The sequence below is a fragment of the Nannobrachium achirus genome (assembly GCF_963921795.1).
Source record: "Nannobrachium achirus genome assembly, chromosome: 9".
In the NCBI taxonomy this organism is placed as follows: domain Eukaryota; kingdom Metazoa; phylum Chordata; class Actinopteri; order Myctophiformes; family Myctophidae; genus Nannobrachium; species Nannobrachium achirus.
The window spans coordinates 21,757,937-21,780,395 of NC_137818.1; the positions used below are offsets into that span (position 1 = coordinate 21,757,937).

Genomic DNA, 22,459 nt, shown 5'->3' on the forward strand with positions numbered 1-22,459 from the left:
GTAAATATTTGCCTCTGAGATATAATGGAGTCTAGCGCATGAAGAAATGGAAAAAGTCAAATAAAATTGTACCTACTTACATTACTTGAGTAACTGTACTTTAATTACTTCCCACCACTGCTGTGGGCTCCTCCCTGTGCCTTTGTTTCAGCCAGGCCGCATTCCGCATTCCGCATTAAGGCATGTTCAAGTGCAATGTGCAAGGTAGCCTAATTTCTTAGGTTAATAAGGGAGTTGGGTTGGGGCCTATATTTAGTGGAGAGAGTGGAAACCACATTAAAGGGCCCTGTGGCTGTCCCTGAGCTGTCTCCCAGCGGATGGACGGGCCCTGTTAATACAGGGCAGCCTCAATGTGGCCTCAATAGGAAAAAACGGATCCGCTCTAGAACGCTCAGCACCACAAACCACACACGCTGTTCTTTAGTCAAATCCGTATGCAACTCATACATGTTTGACAATGTGGTTTTGTACAACTATAAGTGCAGTAGCCATACAACAACGTATGTTGGATGCCACTCTGTTACATCAGTGATAGATGACGCACCAACATGGAAGAGTTCCGGGATCTCTATTTTACTGTACAGGCAAAAAGTGGATACAGACGCAGCACGCACTTGTGCATGCACACACACACACACACACACACACACACACACACACACACACACACACACACACACACACACACACACACACACACACACACACACACACACATTCCAGGATTTAGATAGATTTATTCATTTGTTACGCTTTTGTGCACAACACGTATGCGCATGCATACTCGTGCATGTAGTGTGTGTGTGTGTGTGTGTGTGTGTGTGTGTGTGTGTGTGTGTGTGTGTGTGTGTGTGTGTGTGTGTGTGTGTGTGTGTGTGTGTGTGCATAGCGCACATAAACACATGCGTGCATCTATGCATGGGTCTCTCTCTCTGTGTGTGTGACAGATCTGGCGTTGCCAGACACGTCTCCTATATCTTGATGGGCCGTCCAGTGTTCCTCTAATCCCATTTAGAGGAAGCAGATGTTCACTAGCAGTGCAGCACAACCATCCCTCACCATTAGCTCAATGTCCTCCCCTCCTCCCTTCCGCTGTTCTGTTTACTTGTTGATTTCTTGGAGTGCTTAGGGTGTGGATGTGACTTACAACGACGATTATCCAACCTTTTCATGCCAAGGACCCCTTCTGAGGTCCCCGTTCTGAAAGGATTTTGTGCAAGGGACCCTCCCCCCACCCCTCAGCTATCTTCGAACAACCCAAGTATTAAACAACAGCCAAAGTGGTTAAACTGAACCCCAGGGGGTACCCGGACCCCACTTTGAGAACCTCTGACTTAGAATACTGACATAAGAAAACAGGAATTACTACATGGCAGTTGTATTTTCCTTAGCAAACCAGTGGCAGTTTACATACAGTATGTCTGTCTACACTCATATACCGTAGTATACTGTGTGTAGCGAAGACCTTTAAAAATAATGTAATCAGTTCGTCCTTGAGTCCAAGTCGATGTTTGTGTCAATGACATTCCCTCCAGGCATTCTGAGATATCACCTTCAAGAGAATGGGACGGATATGAGTTCACATGCAGTGACCTTTTTGACCACCGAATTCTATGTTTGTGCCAGATGCAATTCCAGCAAGGTGTTCCTAAGATATTGCGTTCAGGAGAACAGAACAGATGGTCGTACAAGATGGACAGACAGACGGACAATCCAGCTGTTGCAAGTGGAGGCTAGATAAAGGTTTAATCTGTATGGGTACTAAGGCCAATATTTACATTATGCGAATCATCTTCTGTTTTTACGTCTGACTCTGGAGAGTGGAGTCTCCCAGGACAGGCTTCAGACACCCCTCCTGCAGGAGACTTGGCTCAGATCTCATCTGAACCCATATGATTTGCACCCATTGCAACCGCAAGCCATGCTGACATCCACCCCTAGTAGGGGTGGATGACAAATGGGACAAAAGGGAGGAATGTGGAGGTTGAGTGATTTAATGAGCATTTTAGTTAAAACATACATAAGCTAATCTAACCCAATTGTTCATTTCATCATTTCATGTAATCATTTTGAGTAAACAGACTGTATATCTATTAAAAGCTTGCAACAGGGCCTGACACATGGACTCATATAAGGTGTAAGATTTAGCAGATAGACGTAATATAATATACAGCCCAGGTTCAGAGTTAGGTAGCTTCATATACTGTCTCAGGTTAGAGGATAGCTGCACGAGTTCGTTAGGCAGTTAACAGGATATTAATAGAGTTTGCATGTCGTCAAATGACGTATTTATGAGGTGAGGGATATAATCCCTCCTCTTAGGATGAGGTCAGTGTCTCAATACCCTTCGGAGTCAGAAGTGTCTGAGCTAGAGGAAAGCACCTGACATTGCAAAGCACCTGACACTTCAGTGGGTGGGAATTCAATGGGTTGCAGAATACAGCACCATATGATGTGTTGACAAGTTGTTATACGGCCTGTATATCCTGTCCGGACTCCAATTGGTGCTTGGTATTTGCATCTGCCATCAACTCGCTGCAGGAACTGGAATACATTTGCTTACTTAAATATTCTGGTCTCTGGCTTTCCTGAAAACACTCTACCTCGACATATTTCAAATACTGTGGTACTGTGTCCAATCTTAAGCTATCAATGTTAAAAGTTAACAGTTGATACAACTTTTAGAATATTAAAAGTTGGCAACGCTGCATAGAAAAATATGGATGGCATCAATCGTCCCTGCACTGACAAACTGACTGCTTGTGGACATTATTAAGGTGATGGTCTACGTCTCAAATGCAAATTGTGAATCTTTATACCACCTTTAAGTACAACAAGAAATGCTTCACAAGAACAATGTTGGTATATGTAACAGATCATCTAAGAGACTCACTGAATTTTTAATCACCCTCTTCACTTCACACCAGACATGTCTTTGTTGTGCAGACAGTTGATGCTGCAGTTTGTTGTATGGCCAGAGGCAGGGTTGTGCAAGTTCACACTTCACAACAGCTAACTCAAAGTTCAGTTCACAGAGATTAATTTCTGATGAGCTGCTCAGGCTATTTCAATAGAACTTCCTGCTATATCTATCCTCAGCCTCCAATAATTGCCACTGGCCACTTCCTGAACTGCAATAATTACTACTATACAAAACAATGTGTCCTATTAGCAGATGCAACTCTATTCTATTGTGGAGAAAGAGATAAAGTGGCTGGTAGTATAATGGACATTTTAGTCTTTGGTCTTTATCAGTGTGCTGCATGAACGAACACTGCTTCTTAGAAAATGTGCTCAGACATTTTTGGAAATGTGAGGAGTGTTGTTTTGACTGAAACATGGACCGCTGATTAGAGCAGCGAGCAGCAGAGCATGATCACGTGACCTCAAGTACAAGTCCATCTCAAATCTACAAAGAAGCCTTCCTTGATCTCATAGTCTCGCATGGCCTAGTCTCTCAAGAGCAGACACTAAGAGGAACTTTTCTTTGACGATGGTAAGCCAGATTGCACATGGCCAGACTGCTGCCTCGCACAATTTTCGCAGAGTCTGGAGCACGGAAGCTTGGGAGGTGTGGTTCAGAACGACAGTGAATGTTGTTCACTCTTGCAGCAGTTAACGATGCTCACATTGGTTTCACTGTTCACCGCAAGCATGAGCAAGTTTAGTGAACATGCTCTATAGCACGTTCATGCACAGCACTGGCCGGAGGTGGTCCTACTTTATGATGTTATGCACACACGCACGCACACACGCACGCACGCACGCACGCGCGCGCGCGCGCACACACACACACACACACACACACACACACACACACACATTTCACATGCTAGGTAACCTTGGGTGAATGTCTCTTGAGTTGAAGTGAGTGAAAACTTATGAAGAATGGTTTAACCACTTGCACCTTATTCAGGGCATGCCATAACTCAAGGGTGGCAACTTTGATGATGGGGAGGGCCACTATACCGTATATCCACACTCCCTCCAGAGGGCCACATTGCATATTCTGTCGGGCAGAAACCTCTTATCTCTGTATTTTAACTGTTTTTGTAAATGAATGCCCTACTTAGTCATTCTATATCACATAAAAGTTGCAAAAATAGGGGATCTACAAACTACGACACGATTTTTTTTGGAATCCTGAAATCCTTTTTTTCTATTTTTGAATTGGAATCCTGAAAAGTAAATGTTTTATTTCATTCCAAATGCATTTAGTTATGTTAACTTTATGAACTTAAATACAAATACATTGGACATGAAAAGAATACAAATTCTAATAGTCATTAAGCTATAAGTAATTAAAGTGGGTCATGTTTGCATGTTTGGAATTCTACCAGTTAGATTTGGCCAAAAAAAGACAATCTATAAACTGGGTGCTCAGTTGCGATGCTTTGTGATCTTGTACATGGCAAAGACATTAGACCCTGACCCCTGGGGAAGTATATAAGGTTTAAGTGGTTAAAATGATTCAGTATCATGGTCATTTTAGATACTCTCTCTCTCACCCTCCCCCCCCCCCCCCCCCCCCCCCCCCCCACACACAACACTACACAAACACATAATCAATCACCCTGATGAAGCCTTGTGTCTTAACAAGTGGTGTTTTTATTCTTGCCATGCATGCATTAGCCATCGTATTAATGAAAGGCTTTGTATTATCTTTTCCACAAAACATCGTGTTTGTCCTGTGATGACAAAATGCCACACTGTTCATTCTGGATACAACAGAATGATGTCATGACAGTCCTTTATTATCTCCTCCCTCGCTCTTCCTCAAAGTAACTAAGTCTGTTAACTAGTACTATACTTAAGTACAATTTTGATGTACTTACTGGAGTTGTGACAGAGCAGCCTGACAGACTCATTTTCTAATGTTGAGCAGCACACATTCATTGTATGTTATGTTGTATTGTATGCTTATAACTTTCTCAGTCCCCCAGAAAGGTGCAAATTCTGCTTGGAGTGTGACTGGAATTAAATATATGTTTGTGTTGTTTGCACAGATGCTGTTATGGGAAGCTGCCTTGAAGCCTAACAGTGGTGCCTGAAGACCTGATTAATACATGTATGGGGAGCATCTTGGGTGGATTGCTACTGCACTGGGTTTGGTTGATTAGATAGCCACGGTGGGTAATATAAAGAGTATAGGAACAGCTCAGTTGAGTGTGGGCCACCGTGGGGGGAGGCTGACACCTTGCCTCTCTGTTAATTTGAGTTTGGATCTTTGAGTTTAGTCAATGTTATCCAGGCCTGGATCAAATTAAAAACCTTTGATTGTCCTGCAAACCTGCCTCCTGGTCCATTTAAGTCATTTTTAAAGGTTTTTCACTAACTTTTACTTTTACTTCTACTCCACTACATCTCAGAGGCAAATATTACTTTCTACTCCAATATAATTATTTGAAAACTATAATCTAGGTTATTTTTACTATTATTACAAAACCTCTCAAGCCCTATTAAACTATTGCCGATCTACAAGCTCACAATGCATAGTGACTTGTGATGCGACGCATTGTGAGTTTGTAGATCTGCTACTTTCTGGTAGATCTGCTATGTTCATTTACTTTACTTTATACGTTTTGATTACTGAACTTTAACTTTTACCTCTTGCCCCACAGCATACTACAATAAAGAGACATCCATCTACAATGTATTTCAATTATTACATTCCAGATGGCAGTGAACCAGTAAAGTCTCTCAGTCATATGAGCTGGGGAAGTGGCTTAAATGACTTTTATTAATATTTTGCAAGTTTTAGTCTGCAGGCCTCTAGAACAGTATGACAGACTACTAACTTACATGTCCGAAGAGGAACACCAGGGGAACAAATTACTGTTTAGTGGTATAAGTAGATTATAATGCACTACAAGTACAGTATGTTAACAAAGGTTGTACTTTATTGTTACATCTTGTACAGGTACGTATATAAGAGTAAAACCTATTTTTGTTTGGCTTTCCTTCAGACAATGCAGCAGCATAGATAATACCAAAATAATGTTAAAATTTTAAAAATAATTAAAGAGAAGAGAATGCAAAAAGCGTTTCCCTTTGCCCTGGATTGCCCTATTCTGGGAAGTTTGTTCATGTAGGCTACCGGATTGTAAAGCATTGTACCTTGTATATGTTAAAATGTGTAGTATACTGTTCCTGATGAATTCCATCTCATGTATATTACATATTATGATGTCACGTGAAGCTTGACCAATGCTGTCTGATTGGACATTATATTGTCCAATCAGAAAAGGGACAGAAAAGGTCCATTGAACACAGTGGATTTTGGGGTTTTGGGGTTACAGAAAAGGTTACAGAAAACGTCCACTGAACTCAATGGACTTTTCGGGTTACAAGGTTTACAGAAAAAAAGGTTTACTCTAACTGAAATAAAAATAGATATAGTCAGAAACCTGCTGCAACCACACTAACTAACAAAGTCTCCCAGGATTGTGTTATCCTGTTAGCTTTAATGTCTGACTGTACCTCGTATTGTTTTCATTTCAGGCTTATGGGCTGTTTTCTTTGATGAGGTAGGCGAGGTCCCGTGGTATAGATTTCGCGACCTCATCGTTTCAGCACCATGGACAGCGGTCTACATTCTCTGTCCTTTAAACTGCCCGCAGGACACACAATGTCATGTTCATATTTGAGGTGAATGTTCAGTATTCAACACAACGTCGGAAAAGTAAATATTTAGACGATCACGTTGGTAATCCGTGAGAGTATAAACCAGTCACGCCTAAGTGGGCAAATCAGCAATCAGGGATTAGGGAAGTTTAATTTCGGCACAGCGATGCCATGCACAGACAATATGGCACAGACCCCCATGGTTCCTTGAGGGGGTTCCTATAGTCTGAACAGTCTATTCTGTATGTATGTCTGTCTGTCTGTCTGTCTGTCTGTCTGTCTGTCTGTCTGTCTGTCTGTCTGTCTGTCTGTCTATCTATCTTTCTCTCTCAGCCTGCCTACCTGTTCCATAGTTCCGCGCCCAAGACGCGCCCCTGTAACATCGCTTATTTTAGGCTGCTGATTTCAGAAAGGTCGTTTGACAATTCGCCTATACACAGTGCACACATCAAATGACACCAGAATCTCAGCCTCTCATCAATCTTATTTTCTTTGACCATGCATGTATGTGTCACCGCTAAACGTTCCCGTGAGTCAACAACACACGGCTCAAATCAAGCCATCGGGCAATCTCACACTGAATAATGCAGAATGCTGTTTCAAATGACCAGATTTTGTTTTTGTTTTTACTAATTCTACATATCGTCATTGTCAGGCAGAAAGATTGTATCTCGTTTCAAATGTGTAGCCAATGTTGTTTTTCGAAATTAAAGCCCTACTTCATCATACAAGAGTGTTGCACAAAAGTAGTGAAATTAGCAGATCTAGAAGCTAGGTATTTTCACTTTTTTTTCCTTTAAAAAAACTTATGATAAAAAGGAACAGTTTACAAGGTTTCCATCCGACAACGACGATATATTTCTTTATTTTCAAATAGTTTATCACTTGGCTATGAGCCTATGACCTTGAGATAATTAGGCTAATCGGGTGAGACAATGTGTAGACTCTTTCTTCACCGACGCGTTTGCGTGCGTGCAGCCAGTGTGTGAAAGAGAGGTAGGGATCAGGAGGGAGGGAGGGATTCAAAGAAAGAAAGAGAAACAGGCAGAGAGTGAAAGCCAAAAGTGGGCAGGGCACGCCCAAATATACTGCCCGTCTGTTGCTCCGTGTTGTTGTCGGTGCGCTCTCGGATTGGCGGAGGAGAACGGAGACAGAAAGGTACCCATGAAGCGCCAGCGCACCGTGGGCGGGTGGAGAGCCTGTTTATAAACTCGGCTCTTCTCGCCGTGGGCGGGAACACCAACTGTAGCTTGGATAGTAGTGAGAGGAAAGAGACAAAGACACACACAGAGAGCGTGTGAGTGAGAGAGAGAGGGGAGCGGTGGAGGAGGTGAGACCCGGGCTGGCTGTGGAGATGGCAACAGGCGGCGGTTGCGGTTGACCGGGGGCTCGCGGAGGGGGCGCGGCCGGCCGCCCCTACACATGCGTGCGTCTCCGTGCCGACGCGCGACCACCTCATGGACGACCACCTCAGCCTCCTGCAATCCCCCCCGCCGAGCGCGACCAAGACCCGGGGCGACACCCTGGTGAACCACGGCTACACCGAGACCGAGAGCGACGCCGTCATGACAGTGGTGGCGTGCGGCGACAACATGCTGGAGGAGTCGGTGGCGCTGCCGGGCCACCACTCCCTGGACCGCTACGAGCCGGACCACGAGTGCTGCGAGCGCGTGGTCATCAACATCTCCGGCCTGCGCTTCGAGACGCAGCTCAAGACTCTCGCCCAGTTCCCGGACACCCTGCTGGGGGACCCCAAGAAGAGGATGCGCTACTTTGACCCGCTCAGGAACGAGTACTTCTTTGACCGGAACCGGCCGAGCTTCGACGCCATCCTCTACTACTATCAGTCAGGCGGGCGCATTAGGAGACCCGTCAACGTGCCCATTGACATCTTCTCCGAGGAGATCCGCTTCTACGAGCTGGGCGAGGAGGCCATGGAGAAGTTCAGGGACGACGAGGGCTTCATTAAGGAGGAGGAGCGGCCACTGCCCGAGAACGAGTTCCAGAAGCAGGTGTGGCTGCTCTTCGAGTACCCGGAGAGCTCGGGTCCCGCGCGGGGCATCGCCATCGTGTCCGTGCTCGTCATCCTCATCTCCATCGTCATCTTCTGCCTGGAGACGCTGCCGGAGTTCCGCGACGAGATGAAGGACCCCCTCGCCCTCGTGCCCGTGATCAACGGCACATTGGTGGACCTCGACAGCCCCTTCTCGGACCCCTTCTTCGTGGTGGAGACGCTGTGCATCATCTGGTTCTCCTTCGAGCTGCTCGTGCGCTTCTTCGCGTGCCCGAGCAAGGCCGTCTTCTCCAAGAACATCATGAACATCATTGACATCGTGGCCATCATCCCGTACTTCATCACGCTGGGCACGGAGCTCGCCGAGAGGCAGGGCAACGGCCAGCAGGCCATGTCTCTGGCCATCCTGCGCGTCATTCGCCTGGTGCGCGTGTTCCGCATCTTCAAGCTCTCGCGCCACTCCAAGGGTCTCCAGATCCTGGGACAGACTCTCAAGGCCAGCATGCGCGAGCTGGGCCTGCTCATCTTCTTCCTCTTCATCGGAGTCATCCTCTTCTCCAGCGCCGTCTACTTCGCGGAGGCCGACGACCCGGACTCCGGCTTCACCAGCATCCCCGACGCCTTCTGGTGGGCCGTGGTCACCATGACCACGGTGGGCTACGGCGACATGCACCCCGTCACCATCGGCGGCAAGATCGTGGGCTCGCTGTGCGCCATTGCCGGCGTGCTGACCATCGCGCTGCCCGTACCCGTCATCGTGTCCAACTTTAACTACTTCTACCACCGGGAGACGGAGGGCGAGGAGCAGGCGCAGTACCTGCACGTGGGCAGCCTCCAGCCGCTGCAGGCGGCGGACGCCGAGGAGGGCAAGACGTCCCGCTCCTCCTCGTCGCTCAGCAAGAGCGAGTACATGGTGATAGAGGAGCAGGGCTTCAAGCAGGACAAGCAGCAGCAGCAGCAGCAGCAGCAGCCCAACTTCCCCACCACCACCACCACCACCATCACGCAAGTCCAGCAGAACTCCTCGCTGCAGCAGAATTGCGTGAACGTTAACAAAAAGATCTTCACCGACGTGTAGTTTGTGTGTAGGCCTATAGGACTGCCATGTGGCCCCGGACACAGGAGGGTGTGTGTGGGGGGAGGGAGTGTGTTTGTTTTTTTGTTATAAATAAACGCACAGCCGGTCCCGTTACGCGCCACTCCGTGGGCACGACCCGTAGACAGAAAGATAGAGATAGAGCTATTACCCCCCATATGTCTGTTCAGACAGCGCGCCGCCATGCCTTGTGTTGTCCCATTCCTATAAGAGTTGGAATTTATCATTTTTAATGATATGAATTCATAATTCCATAGTGTAGGCCTGCCTATGTGATTCCATTCGCACTTGGAGAGAGGGAGAGAAGAAGTTATTATTCAATACTCTCCGGGGTGACTTTTCTTTTGTTTCCAGAATCGACCTGTTGTGCATTGTGCAATAGCCATTATTTTTCTCACAACAGGTACACAACAGGTACACACACACACACACACACACACACACACACACACACACACACACACACACACACACACACACACACACACACACACACACACACACACACACACACACACACACACACACACGTGCATTTTTAAACTGTGAATGGTGAACATGCCTATATAGTGTTGTAGCCTTAGGCTATCATGCGTTACGCACCGTGGTTCGTCTATCATCATAGCCAATATACATACACGTATAATATTCAGATTCATTTAAATCTCTGTGTTTAAACACGTGACGTCTGAAAAAAAGGCCGACTGTTCAGCATAGGCCTATATCTCAATTTGACCGTTCTGTGCTTCGCCTTTGTTGTGAGTTAAAGTCTAGTCAAAACGCTATACCGCCGTTTAAAGAAATAACCCCCTGTAATAAATAATAGCCTGTATTTACTGCGTAATAGTAGGCGCCATGGAAACACAAGGGACAGCTGATATAGTCCATCATCATGTGTCTTATTATTATTGGTACAATAACACGTGAGGGGAGAAACAGTCTGTCTCCCCTCTCTCTCTCATAGTCGCACGCACGGCGCACGCACGCAGCGATCATAAAAAAAGATGGAGCGTGCTTCTCTCTGGATGCCTCGAATATCGCCCGCTGTGATTCAGTCTCCATGGCGACGGGCCGGTCCTTTTTTTTTTCTTCCTATCATGTAACCCCTGTCACGCGTTGCCATGGCATCGCTGTTTCCACAGTAACTTTCCAGATGGCTTGGGGACTATAGCCATAGACCCGAAGACTCTTCTCCTCGGCCAGTTCCCATGTCTGGTCTACAAAACTGCCCGATCATAACAATAACAATGCCGTGCGTGCGTAAAAAGAAACCCCACACAGACCAGTGTGCCACCACCATCTCCATGCATCCAACAACAAGCCTTTATACTCTCCCCGGTTTGTCAGTGACTTGAACAGTGACATGATGATCATGATTGATGAGACCTATATCTTTTGTCGAGGGAGGTCTGGTTTCAGAATGCCACAACGAAACAAAGCAACCCGATAAGATGGACAGAGAAGACAAAGGAAACGTGGCGCGTGAGGGGAAAGCAGAAGCAGTGTTTGTGGAATTATGAATGGACTGGGAATATGCGCTGCACTACCCTGAGCGCTCGATAGAGGCTGCTGTTACCCCACCGAGGAAACATGGTGAGCATAATGTCTGAGCCCTAAGGATGTCTGTGCACTGTCTCCTAGTCCTATTGATTAAATGTTGCCTTTTTTAGTAGTGAAAACTTTTACAGCTTTAAGATTTACGCAGACCTTTTTTTGGGGTAAATTAAGGACAGGTAGTTTCCATCCTACTGACTGGTTTGTGGTTTTCCAGTCTAGACAATGACAACCTCTCTGGGGAATGTCTTAGCAGTGGTGGAAAGTAACTAAGTTCATTTACTTAAGTACTGTAGGCCTTAAGTACAAGTTTGAGTTCATTTTTACTTTACTGGCGTGTTTCCAATTTTCAATATACCTTTACTTTATCCATACATCGCAACTATTGTACTTTTTACTTTAAAACTTTAGTTGCAAGTTGCTTTGTATATTTTGATTATTATTACAAAACCGCTTCAGACATACATACTAATAGCTAAACAAATCGAGCTTAGAACTGCTATTATTGTCAAAGGATTTTCATTCACTTATAGGCCTACATTTGAAATCTCGTGAAATAGGACCTTCTGCATGTACTTTTACTTTTGGTACTTTAAGTATATTTTGATGCCATTATACTTCTTCCATCATTGATGCTTAGGTGCATTACGTCATGGTTCAGCAGCAGCCTCTTTCATTTAAGATTACCCACATACCAGATGACATGGATTATAGAACCCTTTGATTTGTACAGTCTCTTAGTTCAGCGGTTCTCAACCTTTTCAGGCCACGACCCCCAAAATAATCATATTTTAACTGGGGACCCCCCCACCCTGACAAGCACTAAGAGTTGAGGCATTACATTTTGTATAACACGGTTCTATTGTGAAAATAGCAGATCCACGCGAGGCATTGTGAGCATGTAGATCGGCTATTTTCACGATTTCTGCCTCTAATATTTGACATTTTGGCCAATGTTTAATTGTCACTTTAGAAATGTGCAGATACCCTCTATACACTTAAACTTTATGTTGGTTTGTTTACTGTTGAGCGAGAACACAATGCTGCACATTAAGTTAATCATCTGGGGACCCTCCCAAAACAATTTGGGGACCCTCCTGGGGGTCCCGACCCACAGGTTGAGAACAACTGTCTTAGTTAAATGAACACTGATGTTTTTTGAGCGGTGCTCCTGGAAGGAGCTGCTCCAACATCTGGCTTTGTCTGTTTCCCAAAAAATGTCCGGGCCCTAAAATAAACTGAAGTGTGGCTTACATCTGGCCTAGATATGGCCTACAGATTCTTGGCACAAACGTCTCAAAGTACAGTATGTTGTACGTAAAAGGAAAGTGTCTGGGCCCTATAAAGTAAACTGAAACGGCCTATAGGGATACCTCTTGTCACAAACTGCTCAACGTTTGTTTTACGCCCAGGGTCCCATAATTGGCCAAGCTTTGCAGGACACAGCTAGCGGGAAATGAAAATTAACTCAACAATAGCACTCACTTCACACTAGGTGTGATTTTTTTTTTTTTTTGCAACTTATTGTTTTATTATATCAATATTCATCACAAAACATTTTCTGGAATATAGGTGTGATTTTTACTTTAGTGTTGAGTCACAATAATGGCACCCATTAGGGGGTTCCAAGGGAGTATCCATGCAGCAAAACATAATAAGCTTATTAACTCACTACTCAATACCACTTTAATCACTTTAACCCTATTTTGAAATCAACCAATCTAAAAGCTCACAACTGTCAATGTGATGTGATGCTCGTAGATCTTTAACAACACAAATTGTGTTTGGGGTCCCAGGCACAAACTATTTTTAGATGGGGGTCAGTGGCCAAACATAGAGGGGGTCCATGACATGGAAATGTCAGGGTGTATTCAGGTGTGTGTGTGTTTGTGTGTGTGTGTGTGTGTGTGTGTGTGTGTGTGTGTGTGTGTGTGTGTGTGTGCGTGCGTGCGTGCGCGTGCGCGTGCGTGTGTGCGTGCGTGCGTGCGTGCGTGCGTGCGTGCGTGCGTACGTGCGTGCGTGCGTGTGTGTGTGTGTGTGTGTGTGTGTGTGTGTGTGTGTGTGTATGCCACATGTCTGTGTGTACGACATGATGTGATGGATGCATGCACTGCTTCTGCATCGTGTCCTACTTGTCGCTCACCTTCAGGTGACTTTGAGTTGTGTTGAGTTGGAGCTGGGCTGCAAACAGTGGCACTGTCTGTCTGTGTCAGTGCTGCCCCCCTGTGGTGACTCTCTCCTACTGCCCGAACAGGTGGCTGGACTGGTTACATTACATGGGGTACCTCTGACTCCTGGGTTTTAACCAGTGTTGGGAAAAGTACTCACATTTGTTACTTAAGTAAAAGTATCAATACTTTAATATAGAAATACAAGTGAGAGTGTTGGCATCAAAATGTACTTAACGTACCAAAAGTAGAAGCACTCATCATGCAGAATGTACCATTTCGCTAGTTCAAAATGTATACAAATCTTTTGAAATTAGCAGATCTACACGCTCACAATCGCATCTGTTTTTGCTCTGCATTAAATATCTTTGCATTGTGACGCATTGTGAGCTTGTAGATCTGCTATTTTCAAAAGGTTTGTATACATTTTATATATTTGAAAACTTGTGAAATGGGCAGGGGTCATCACTATGTCCATGCAAGGACAAATGTGTCCATGGCAAGACTTGGCGGTGTCTGTGTCAATGGGTAAATTCTAGATTTAGTTTTTACAAAATGTTCTTATTTTGATCATAAGACCCAATTACTTCAACAGTCTCCAGATTTTCTTAAGAATATGTATGACACTGATTTTCTATGACACTATGTATGACACATTAGGAGTCCACTAGGACAGTGGTTCTCAAACGCTTTATTTTCTAGGACCTTCATAACTCTCAGAGTGTACAAATGGAACCATTTGGTTCCATTTGTACACTCTCAGATTTACAGACCTTTTAAGGTTCTTTAAGTCTAGCTCTTTATGTGTTTGTCTACTCATTTTGTATGTCCTTGGCAAAAATAGAATCCAGAAGCCAGCATGGCGATGACCCCTGGAAATGGGACATTCTACGTGATGAGTACTTTCTACTTTTGGTACTTTTTACATTTTAATGTCAATACCTTTGCACTTTTACTCAAGCAAATTTAGAATTCCAGGCTTTTACTTGTAACAGAGTATTTCTATGTTGCAGTAATGACACTTTTACTTAAGTAACACACGCGAGTGCTTCTTCCATCACGGTTCACACGTCGCATTGAGGCACTGTGAGCTTGTCTTGTGCTGTTTTCAGTGCAAGACACACAGACCCGTGACTAAGTGCGAATCAGGTGTAAGTGTCGGGCGCAGTGTGATCTGTGATGGTTACATAATCTACTTCCAGTAATTCATATAGTGAAGCAGTCATTTTGAAGTCAAATTGAATACTTGGAAAAAAAACTCATGTTTTATCTTCACATTGGAAGATGAGACTGGGGCATGATAAGTCAAGACCGCTTCAGCTACTTTTACTAGGCCTACTTGACTCAGTTGTTGCAGACAGTGTTTCCTTGTTACTGTTTTTGTAGGGATGTTGTTTTCCTGCTCAGCTATCCCTGTGGATTTGTGTCTAAATGTACAGACATGTGACTTTGCTGGCTGTGATTAGTTTAACAGGAACACAGGAACAACAAGGGAGAAGGAGAGATGAATTGATCAGTCATCTGGGCTGTCTTTTGTGCACTGGAACTACTCTACCATAAACTCTTTGGAAGGCAATTACAGCCAATCGGAATGGGATATGAAACATCTGACTAATATATGTCGATCACAAAATGCAAAATGGCAGAAACTGTAGTTAGGCAGAAATGGGCATAGCCTACGTATATGGGTAGTTGTGTCATGACCCAAGGATTATATGATTTTTTTTATTGCACGACCAAAACATAAAACGCCTTTTATAGTGACACCATGAGGCTGATTTGAAAATATAGACTGTAGATCTTCCTTGGCCTATGGGAGTGTGCATGCACATTTTTACAGCGATCCGTTCAGTGGTGTCTGAGATTATAGCTGTACACAAACACACACACGCACACGCACGCACGCACGCACGCACGCACGCACGCACGCACGCACAGCACGCACGCACGCACGCACACACACACACACACACACACACACACACACACACACACACACACACACAAAGTGAGTTGTGTTAAGGACAGGGGCGCTTGAGACATTGGGGGCCCACAAATCTTTAGATTTTATTTCAGAGTCAAATTTATAAAAGATGTGAGACACTGCACTTTACCAAAAGACACTCTAGCCTCACCTGCACACATCATTGCCTAACTTGGCATCATCACGGTTTCTTAAGAAGGTTTCTTAAGGTATTGAATAAGCCTGCAAGTTGACAATGGAAAGATCTGTAAACAATAACATAGTCTATACTCTCTCTCTCTCGTGTTAACACAACTGCCAAATAGCGTCTTTGATCAGCTGAAATGACAGAGAGGAGGACCCAAAACAAATGTTTTGATCAGTAACATCATTATTTTTTAGGGCTTTGTTGTATGATTTGAATGACAGATCAGAACATGTTTTTTGTATGCATGAATGATAATATCACAGAGGGAACTTAAGCAGGGAGCCTTGTTTGTTACTAAAATCATTGAGCTGGGTGACAAAACCTTCTAACAATTCTCTCTCTCTCTCTCTCTCTCTCTCTCTCTCTCTCTCTCTCTCTCTCTCTCTCGTCTCTCTCTCTCTCTCTCTCTCTCTCTCTCTCTCTCTCTCAGGTGCGCACTCTTTAATGGTTTAGCCTCCCAAAGCCACAGACTACAAACTTAACAGGCTGACCGAAACATAGGTATGGAGAGTCTTTTCCTTCTTGTTTGAATACTGTAAGTAGAGCGACTGCCATTATCATACATTAATCTGCAATGACTGTCACATTCCTCTAGGGGCCAGACAGATCCAAGTTGAGAACCGTGAGAATGGATGATTGAGCCTGGATGGATGACTCCCTCCCTCCACTATAGTCTGCAAATTCAGCTACCCTGCATCATCCATCTCAGTGGTGGTTCTCAACCTGTGGGTCAGGACCCCCAGGAGGGTCCTCACATGATTTCTTCCCCCCCGTCCCCAGATGTCCCCAGATGACAGTAAAGTGACAATTTAAGGACTTAAATTGTCACAAAGACATTTTTTATACCTTAAAAAAGAAAAGAAGTAATCAACAAACTGGTACAACAAAACTGGTCAAACATTGGGCAAATTGTCAAATAATGTAAGGAATAGGCAAAAAAATAATAATAAAATAAAATAAAAATAGACGATCTACAAAAGCTTGCAAAGCGTTGTGAGCTTGTAGATCGGCTATCTTCGGCTATTTTCAATATTTATCAAACTGTCAAACTAAAATGTAATGCTTCAACTCCTACAATTCCAAGTGTTTTGGGTGGGGGGGGGGTGGGGGGGGGGGGGGGGCTGAAAAGGTGAGAACCACTGATCTACGTACCTAGCATCACCTGCCCAGCACCACCTGCCCAGCACCACCTGCCCAGAAGTACCTGCCTACAGTAGCACCACCTGCCCAGCTGTGTGCCATCGTGCCCTCTGGGGCCTCCAGACAAAGCTGTCTCCTGACGAGGACATTACAGCAGCTCCTCACCTCCCAGGCCGGGGCCACACATTTAAAGCACATGCTTTATGCTTTACCTGGGGGAGGCGGGGGGTAAAGCAGCGTCCAATTCTTTGTTTTGAAGCTTGCTCTAAAGCTTTTCTTAAGGCTGTCCTTAAGCCACAGAGCAAGCTTGCCTCTTCAAAACATGTGACTTCCATTGGGAATTAATTGGACGCTGCCATCCCCCCCCAGCCTACCCAGGTAGTAAAGCATAAAGCATGTGCTTTAAATGTGTGGCCCCGGCCCCAGAAACCTCCACTTTACAAAACTCAAAAAAAAAAAAACTAAAACTTAACACCAATCGCAAGGACACGAGCCATAGTAGTGTTTCAAATCCATTTGATTTCCAGGTGGATTTTTATGACTCTGTTTTTGAACTATACCGTAACACTCGGCAGTCCCCACTGGAGCTGTCACTCACAGGACCAACAGGATTAGACTCTCTCCGGACCAGGAATGTGTGAATGAATTCTCCCTCCATGCCTTTTGGACAACATCCTGGTTAAAACGAGGAAGCTTCCATGCAGGAAAAAGAAAAGCCGTTTTGTGAGGAGAGAGTGTTTTCTGCTGGTGTTTCAGTCCGAGTGTATCAAAGGGTGCGTTCGGAAATGCGCACCGGGTCTGGTTAGTGTTAGGGGTTAGGGTTAGGTTTAGGCATAGTTTTACTGAGGTTAAGGTTAGGGTTAGGGTTTGGGTTAGGCATAGTTTTACTGAGGTGGTAGGGTTAGGATTAGGGTTAGGTTTAGGCAATCACTACACTGAGCACACACCCGGTGTGCATTTCCGAACGCACCCTTTGATACACTCGGACTGAATCACCAGCAGAAAAACACTCTCCTGTTTTTAATCATGTCCTCCTCATGCCTGGGGAAATGGTGTTTATTCAGTATATCACAACATACCAGATGTTAGATTGGGACAAACAAAAAAAGAAAACTGGGGCTGATAATATAGATTATCTGTCCAATTTTAAATTGTGATACAAATCAAGGATTGTCAGCCATATGCCTTTTGTTTCCTCAGTGTACTCTCTGTATTGCTAAAGTGTGAAACACACACACGCACGCGCACACACAACACACACCACACACACACACACACACACACACACACACACACACACACACACACACACACACACACGCACGCACGCACACACACACACACACAGACACACAGACACACACACAAACACGTGTGCTGGTTGCTGCTATTCCCCCTGACCAACACACTTAGAACAAATGCATGCACACACACACACACACACACACACACACACACACACACACACACACACACACACACACACACACACACACACACACACACACACACTTTGGTCCCAAATGTGCGTAAGTGGGGGGATGAATACATTTTCAGTACATGCACATCAGGTGACAGGGGAAGAATGTGTATGCCATTATTTGTCATGTGTTATTGCGCAGTGCTGTCTTAAAACATGACCCAATATAAACAGATTTTTAGGTGTGTGTGTCTTTTATTTGTATTTCAAGGGAACTATGGCCTGCCTTTTCATTCGCTACCCATTCAGTGGTCTTACACAAACCATAATGCCTTGTGGATATTCATTGTAATGCTTGCTTTAAATCAGTGCTTCTCCAACCTTTTCATGTCAAGCATCTCTCATCCATGCACTATTCAACCAGATCAGTAGGGTGACATTTCCAAGTTGAATATCTATATATACACCATATAACATAAGGTTTGTTAACCTGTGGCTATTAGAAACAAATACCTTGTTTCTAATACTCAATAACAATATCATTAGCCACATAGCACAATTGCATAAGATGTTTTTTGGCCAAACTGACATTTCTGCCTAACTCTACTCTCCTAACACTGCTGCATTTTGCCTTATGCCTATGACCTCAGTCTATCAGAATGCTTGTTATATACGAAAACGACTTTCTAAACGACAGAAAAGTGCTTTTAAGTCAACTTTTTGGTCTTAGCCAGAAATGTTTTTTGAATTATTGTGTCTTCTTAGACGGCGATTTCTTTATTACTATTTACAGTATCACTCCTAGCCCCCATAAGTCACATCTGCCCATGAAAGATTGCGGTTCATCTTGGGAATGGGCTTATATTGTGTCTAAAAAGCTATATTTAGCCACTTGTACGCATGCCCCCACCCAAATCGTTAAAAAGGCTAAAACGATAGAAAGCAGTAAACAAAAACATTTTAACACTCATCTTTTCTTTTCTCTAATTACAATCTAAAATATGAACCCTGTTTGGTACTGGGAGTCTGGTGACGTAGGAGGAGCCCGGCCAGGAGTCAACCCACAGAGCCTTGGTCCTTCCACGCGCCATATTGCCCTTCCCTGTCTCGGCAGAGTAGTTCCGGAGCAGTGGAGTGTGTGCCCCTGTCTTTGCCTAATCATTTGGGACTGACCGTGGGTAGCTACTGGGACGTAAAGTCGGGACTTGATCACCCTGGCTGGGTTCACCTGAGTGAGTTGTATGATGTTGCGAGACCCGAAACCCCATATGACCTTGGGCTACATCACTGAGGATACGGCCCAGGTGCATCCATGCGATGTTATTATTTTTTTTTTCATTCATTACACAGGGAAAACATATACAGTACATATACAAAAAAAAGAAAAAACGTGTATTTACATAGGACGACCCCTGGGAGTCCCCGGATTCCCACTTTGAGAACAACTGCAGTACACTGCAGTGTTACCGGCTGATACTGACAATAAGCCACTCCCGACCTACTTGCAGTACAACAATGAAGCTGAATTTGTGTGTCAGGTGGGACAACCACTCGTGTCCTCTCTAATACCCGAGAAGTATAAATATTATCATTCTAACAGAGTTTTACAACCATCACACTGTCACACTGTGTATTTTATAGGCAAGGCACAGCAAGCCTCCCCCTCCTGGCCTTGTAACTCAACCAAAGTGAAACAGTGCCCTGAATCCAGCTCTCAAACTGGGTTAAGAGACAGACATGAGAAACAGGTTGTTAATGAGAAATCCAGCACGCTTCAGCCAGTAGAAGGTAGAAGGGCTCGTCGGTGCTCAACATGAACAACTTCAATCAGAGAAAATAATAGTACTTTATTTATATAGCACCTTTTTAAATGTTTAACAATTTAAAGATGGGTGCCGTGTTTTTTCCTATCAGGTATTATGATTATACTTGTAGAACGTTTTTTCTTTTTTGACAACCAAGCATGCTTAGTGACCCAGAAGAAGTTAGCCACACCCACAGCTGTTGCTGGATTGTAAAAAGGAGAGGGGATAATATTATGATGTCATAATATCAGTGTTTTTCAGGAAGTAGCCAAAGATACACAGGGAAGACAAGACATACGGTATTTCATATTATAACCACACATGGCGGTCTATTAGAGTAATGTTAACTCCATAGATAGACACATACAAAACAGAAAACGTACAAAACTATGGCACCACCTCTTTAAAATCAAACAGCAACAAATTACAGCAACAAAATCAACACACGATAAGAGTGACAATAGATGCATACATGTCTGCTGTTTTGGGTTTAAAAAGGATTTTCTATAAAAATGTCTCTTTAATTTAGATTTAAAAATGGTTATGGAGGTAGCAAACCCTAGATCCAATGGGAGGCTGTTCAACAGTCTAGGGGTCCAGATGGCAAAGTCACCCTTGGTCACCTGCCTAGACCTAGTAACATCTAGTAGGGCCGAATCAGAGGACCTCAGGCGACGGACTGGCACATAGGGTTCCAGCAGCTCAGCTTGTGTTTTTCGTCGTCCAAAAAGAGGAAGACAAAAGTGGAAACGTCAGTCACCCCTGCAAAACAAAAAAGATGTGCAGACCAGTCGATTGCTCCAGTATACAGTATTTTATTTTCCCTCATGAAGTGCCCAGGTATTCGGAGAAACAAGTGCTGTATAGTCTTAAAAAAAAAAGTTCATTTATATAGCGCTTTTTATCCAAAGCGCTCTACATAGATTGTGCATTACATTCACCCAGAGGAAGAAGAAACCATGCAAGGCACCAACCTGCACATCGGGAGCAATTAGGGGTTCAGAGTTTTGCTCAAGGACACTTCGACAGTAACTCTGGGGGAGCCTGGGATCAAACTGGGAACCTTACGGTTCTCCATCCGGCCGCTCTCTACCAGCCACTCTTCCCCTTGAGCTAGTCTTGTTATCCCCTGAGCTACTGTTGAGACACGTGGACAGTCAGCTACACACTGTTACAAACAGCGTAAAAGAAAATTATCTTGGGGTTCCCTGCTGGCACAACACATATTCTCCAACGGGGGTCCACGGCCAAATACATAGTTAATTTGGGGGTCCTTGACATGGAAAAGGTTAGGTGTAAACCACTCCCTCAGGGAACACGTCTCGCTCTCCGTTTCACCGGCTGTCTCTCTGTATAGGCTAAGTGAAAGGAAGACATCAGTGATACGATCTAAAGCGCACCACCAGCCACCATGCTCCAGAAGGCAGTCTCCATGGCAACAAAGGGACGGAACGGAGGGAGGGGCAGGATGAGAGAGTTGCCGTAGCAACACAGCCTCTTGAACGCCACGGTGTCGGGTAGACATCACTCGCTGCTCCAGGTGCATTGTGTGTTGACGCTCCAGAAGGAGGCTTTGGAGGATATTGTCGATTCGTCACTGTCGGTGCAGAAACCTCTTACCTCCGTCCGTATTTGAACTTTTTGTGTTTTTTCATAAATTGAAGCCCTACCTTCATACTACACAGGATCACCCAAAAGTACCAAAGGTAGCAGATCTGCAAGCATTTGGAGCTTGTCCATCTGCTACTTTTTGTACTTTTGAATTTGAATCCTGAAAAGTAACAGTTTTGGACATACAAGGTTTCCACCCGACAGAGACGATAATTTCTGTCACTGTGCTCCTTTGTCTGTTGTGAACGCCAATATGTTATATGCCAGTAGTGTGTGTGTGTGTGTGTGTGTGTGTGCGTGCGTGTGTGTGCGTGTGTGTGTGTGTGCGTGTGTGCGTGTGTGTGTGTGTGTGTGTGTGAGTGTGGGTTTGTGTGGTTGATTTTGGCACAACATTGGCGTGTTTACCCCTACGACAGATTGAGTGTTAACAGGGAGGACAGCAGGAGGATAGCAGGTTCTATCCTCCTAAGTGTAAGAGTGTTTTATAACAGTGTCATGCGCACGCACGCACGCACGCACGCACGCACGCACGCACGCACGCACGCACGCACACACACACACACACACACACACACACACACACACACACACACACACACGTACTACCATACTTGCCATTTTATAAATATAAAGAAAACATAAACCTAACTTTTAAATGTTTAATCCTAATCCTCAACCCGAATCTTTTCCTGAGCCTAACTCCCCAGAATGTCCAGATCCTTTCAAACCATAACCATTTCTCTTGTTGTGTGGACCAGGAAAATGATCAGGGGCGAGTAAGGTCTCCGTCTTCACTTGTTCTCATTTTTTTTTATATACTTTTTATTTTTTTACATTTTAGGTCACTGGTTCCCAA

At 44.6% G+C, this 22,459-nt stretch overlaps 1 protein-coding gene across 1 annotated transcript; it reads left to right on the plus strand.

Annotated features, from left to right (window-relative positions):
- Window positions 1-8,081: 8,081 nt before the first annotated feature.
- LOC308291924 (potassium voltage-gated channel subfamily A member 3) lies at window positions 8,082-9,716 on the plus strand (the record flags this gene model as incomplete). Its single annotated transcript, XM_080734080.1, has 1 exon — window positions 8,082-9,716. The coding sequence occupies one exon, from the start codon at window positions 8,082-8,084 to the stop codon at window positions 9,714-9,716; it is 1,635 nt and encodes a 544-aa protein (XP_080590206.1).
- Between the last annotated feature and the right edge of the window lie 12,743 nt (window positions 9,717-22,459).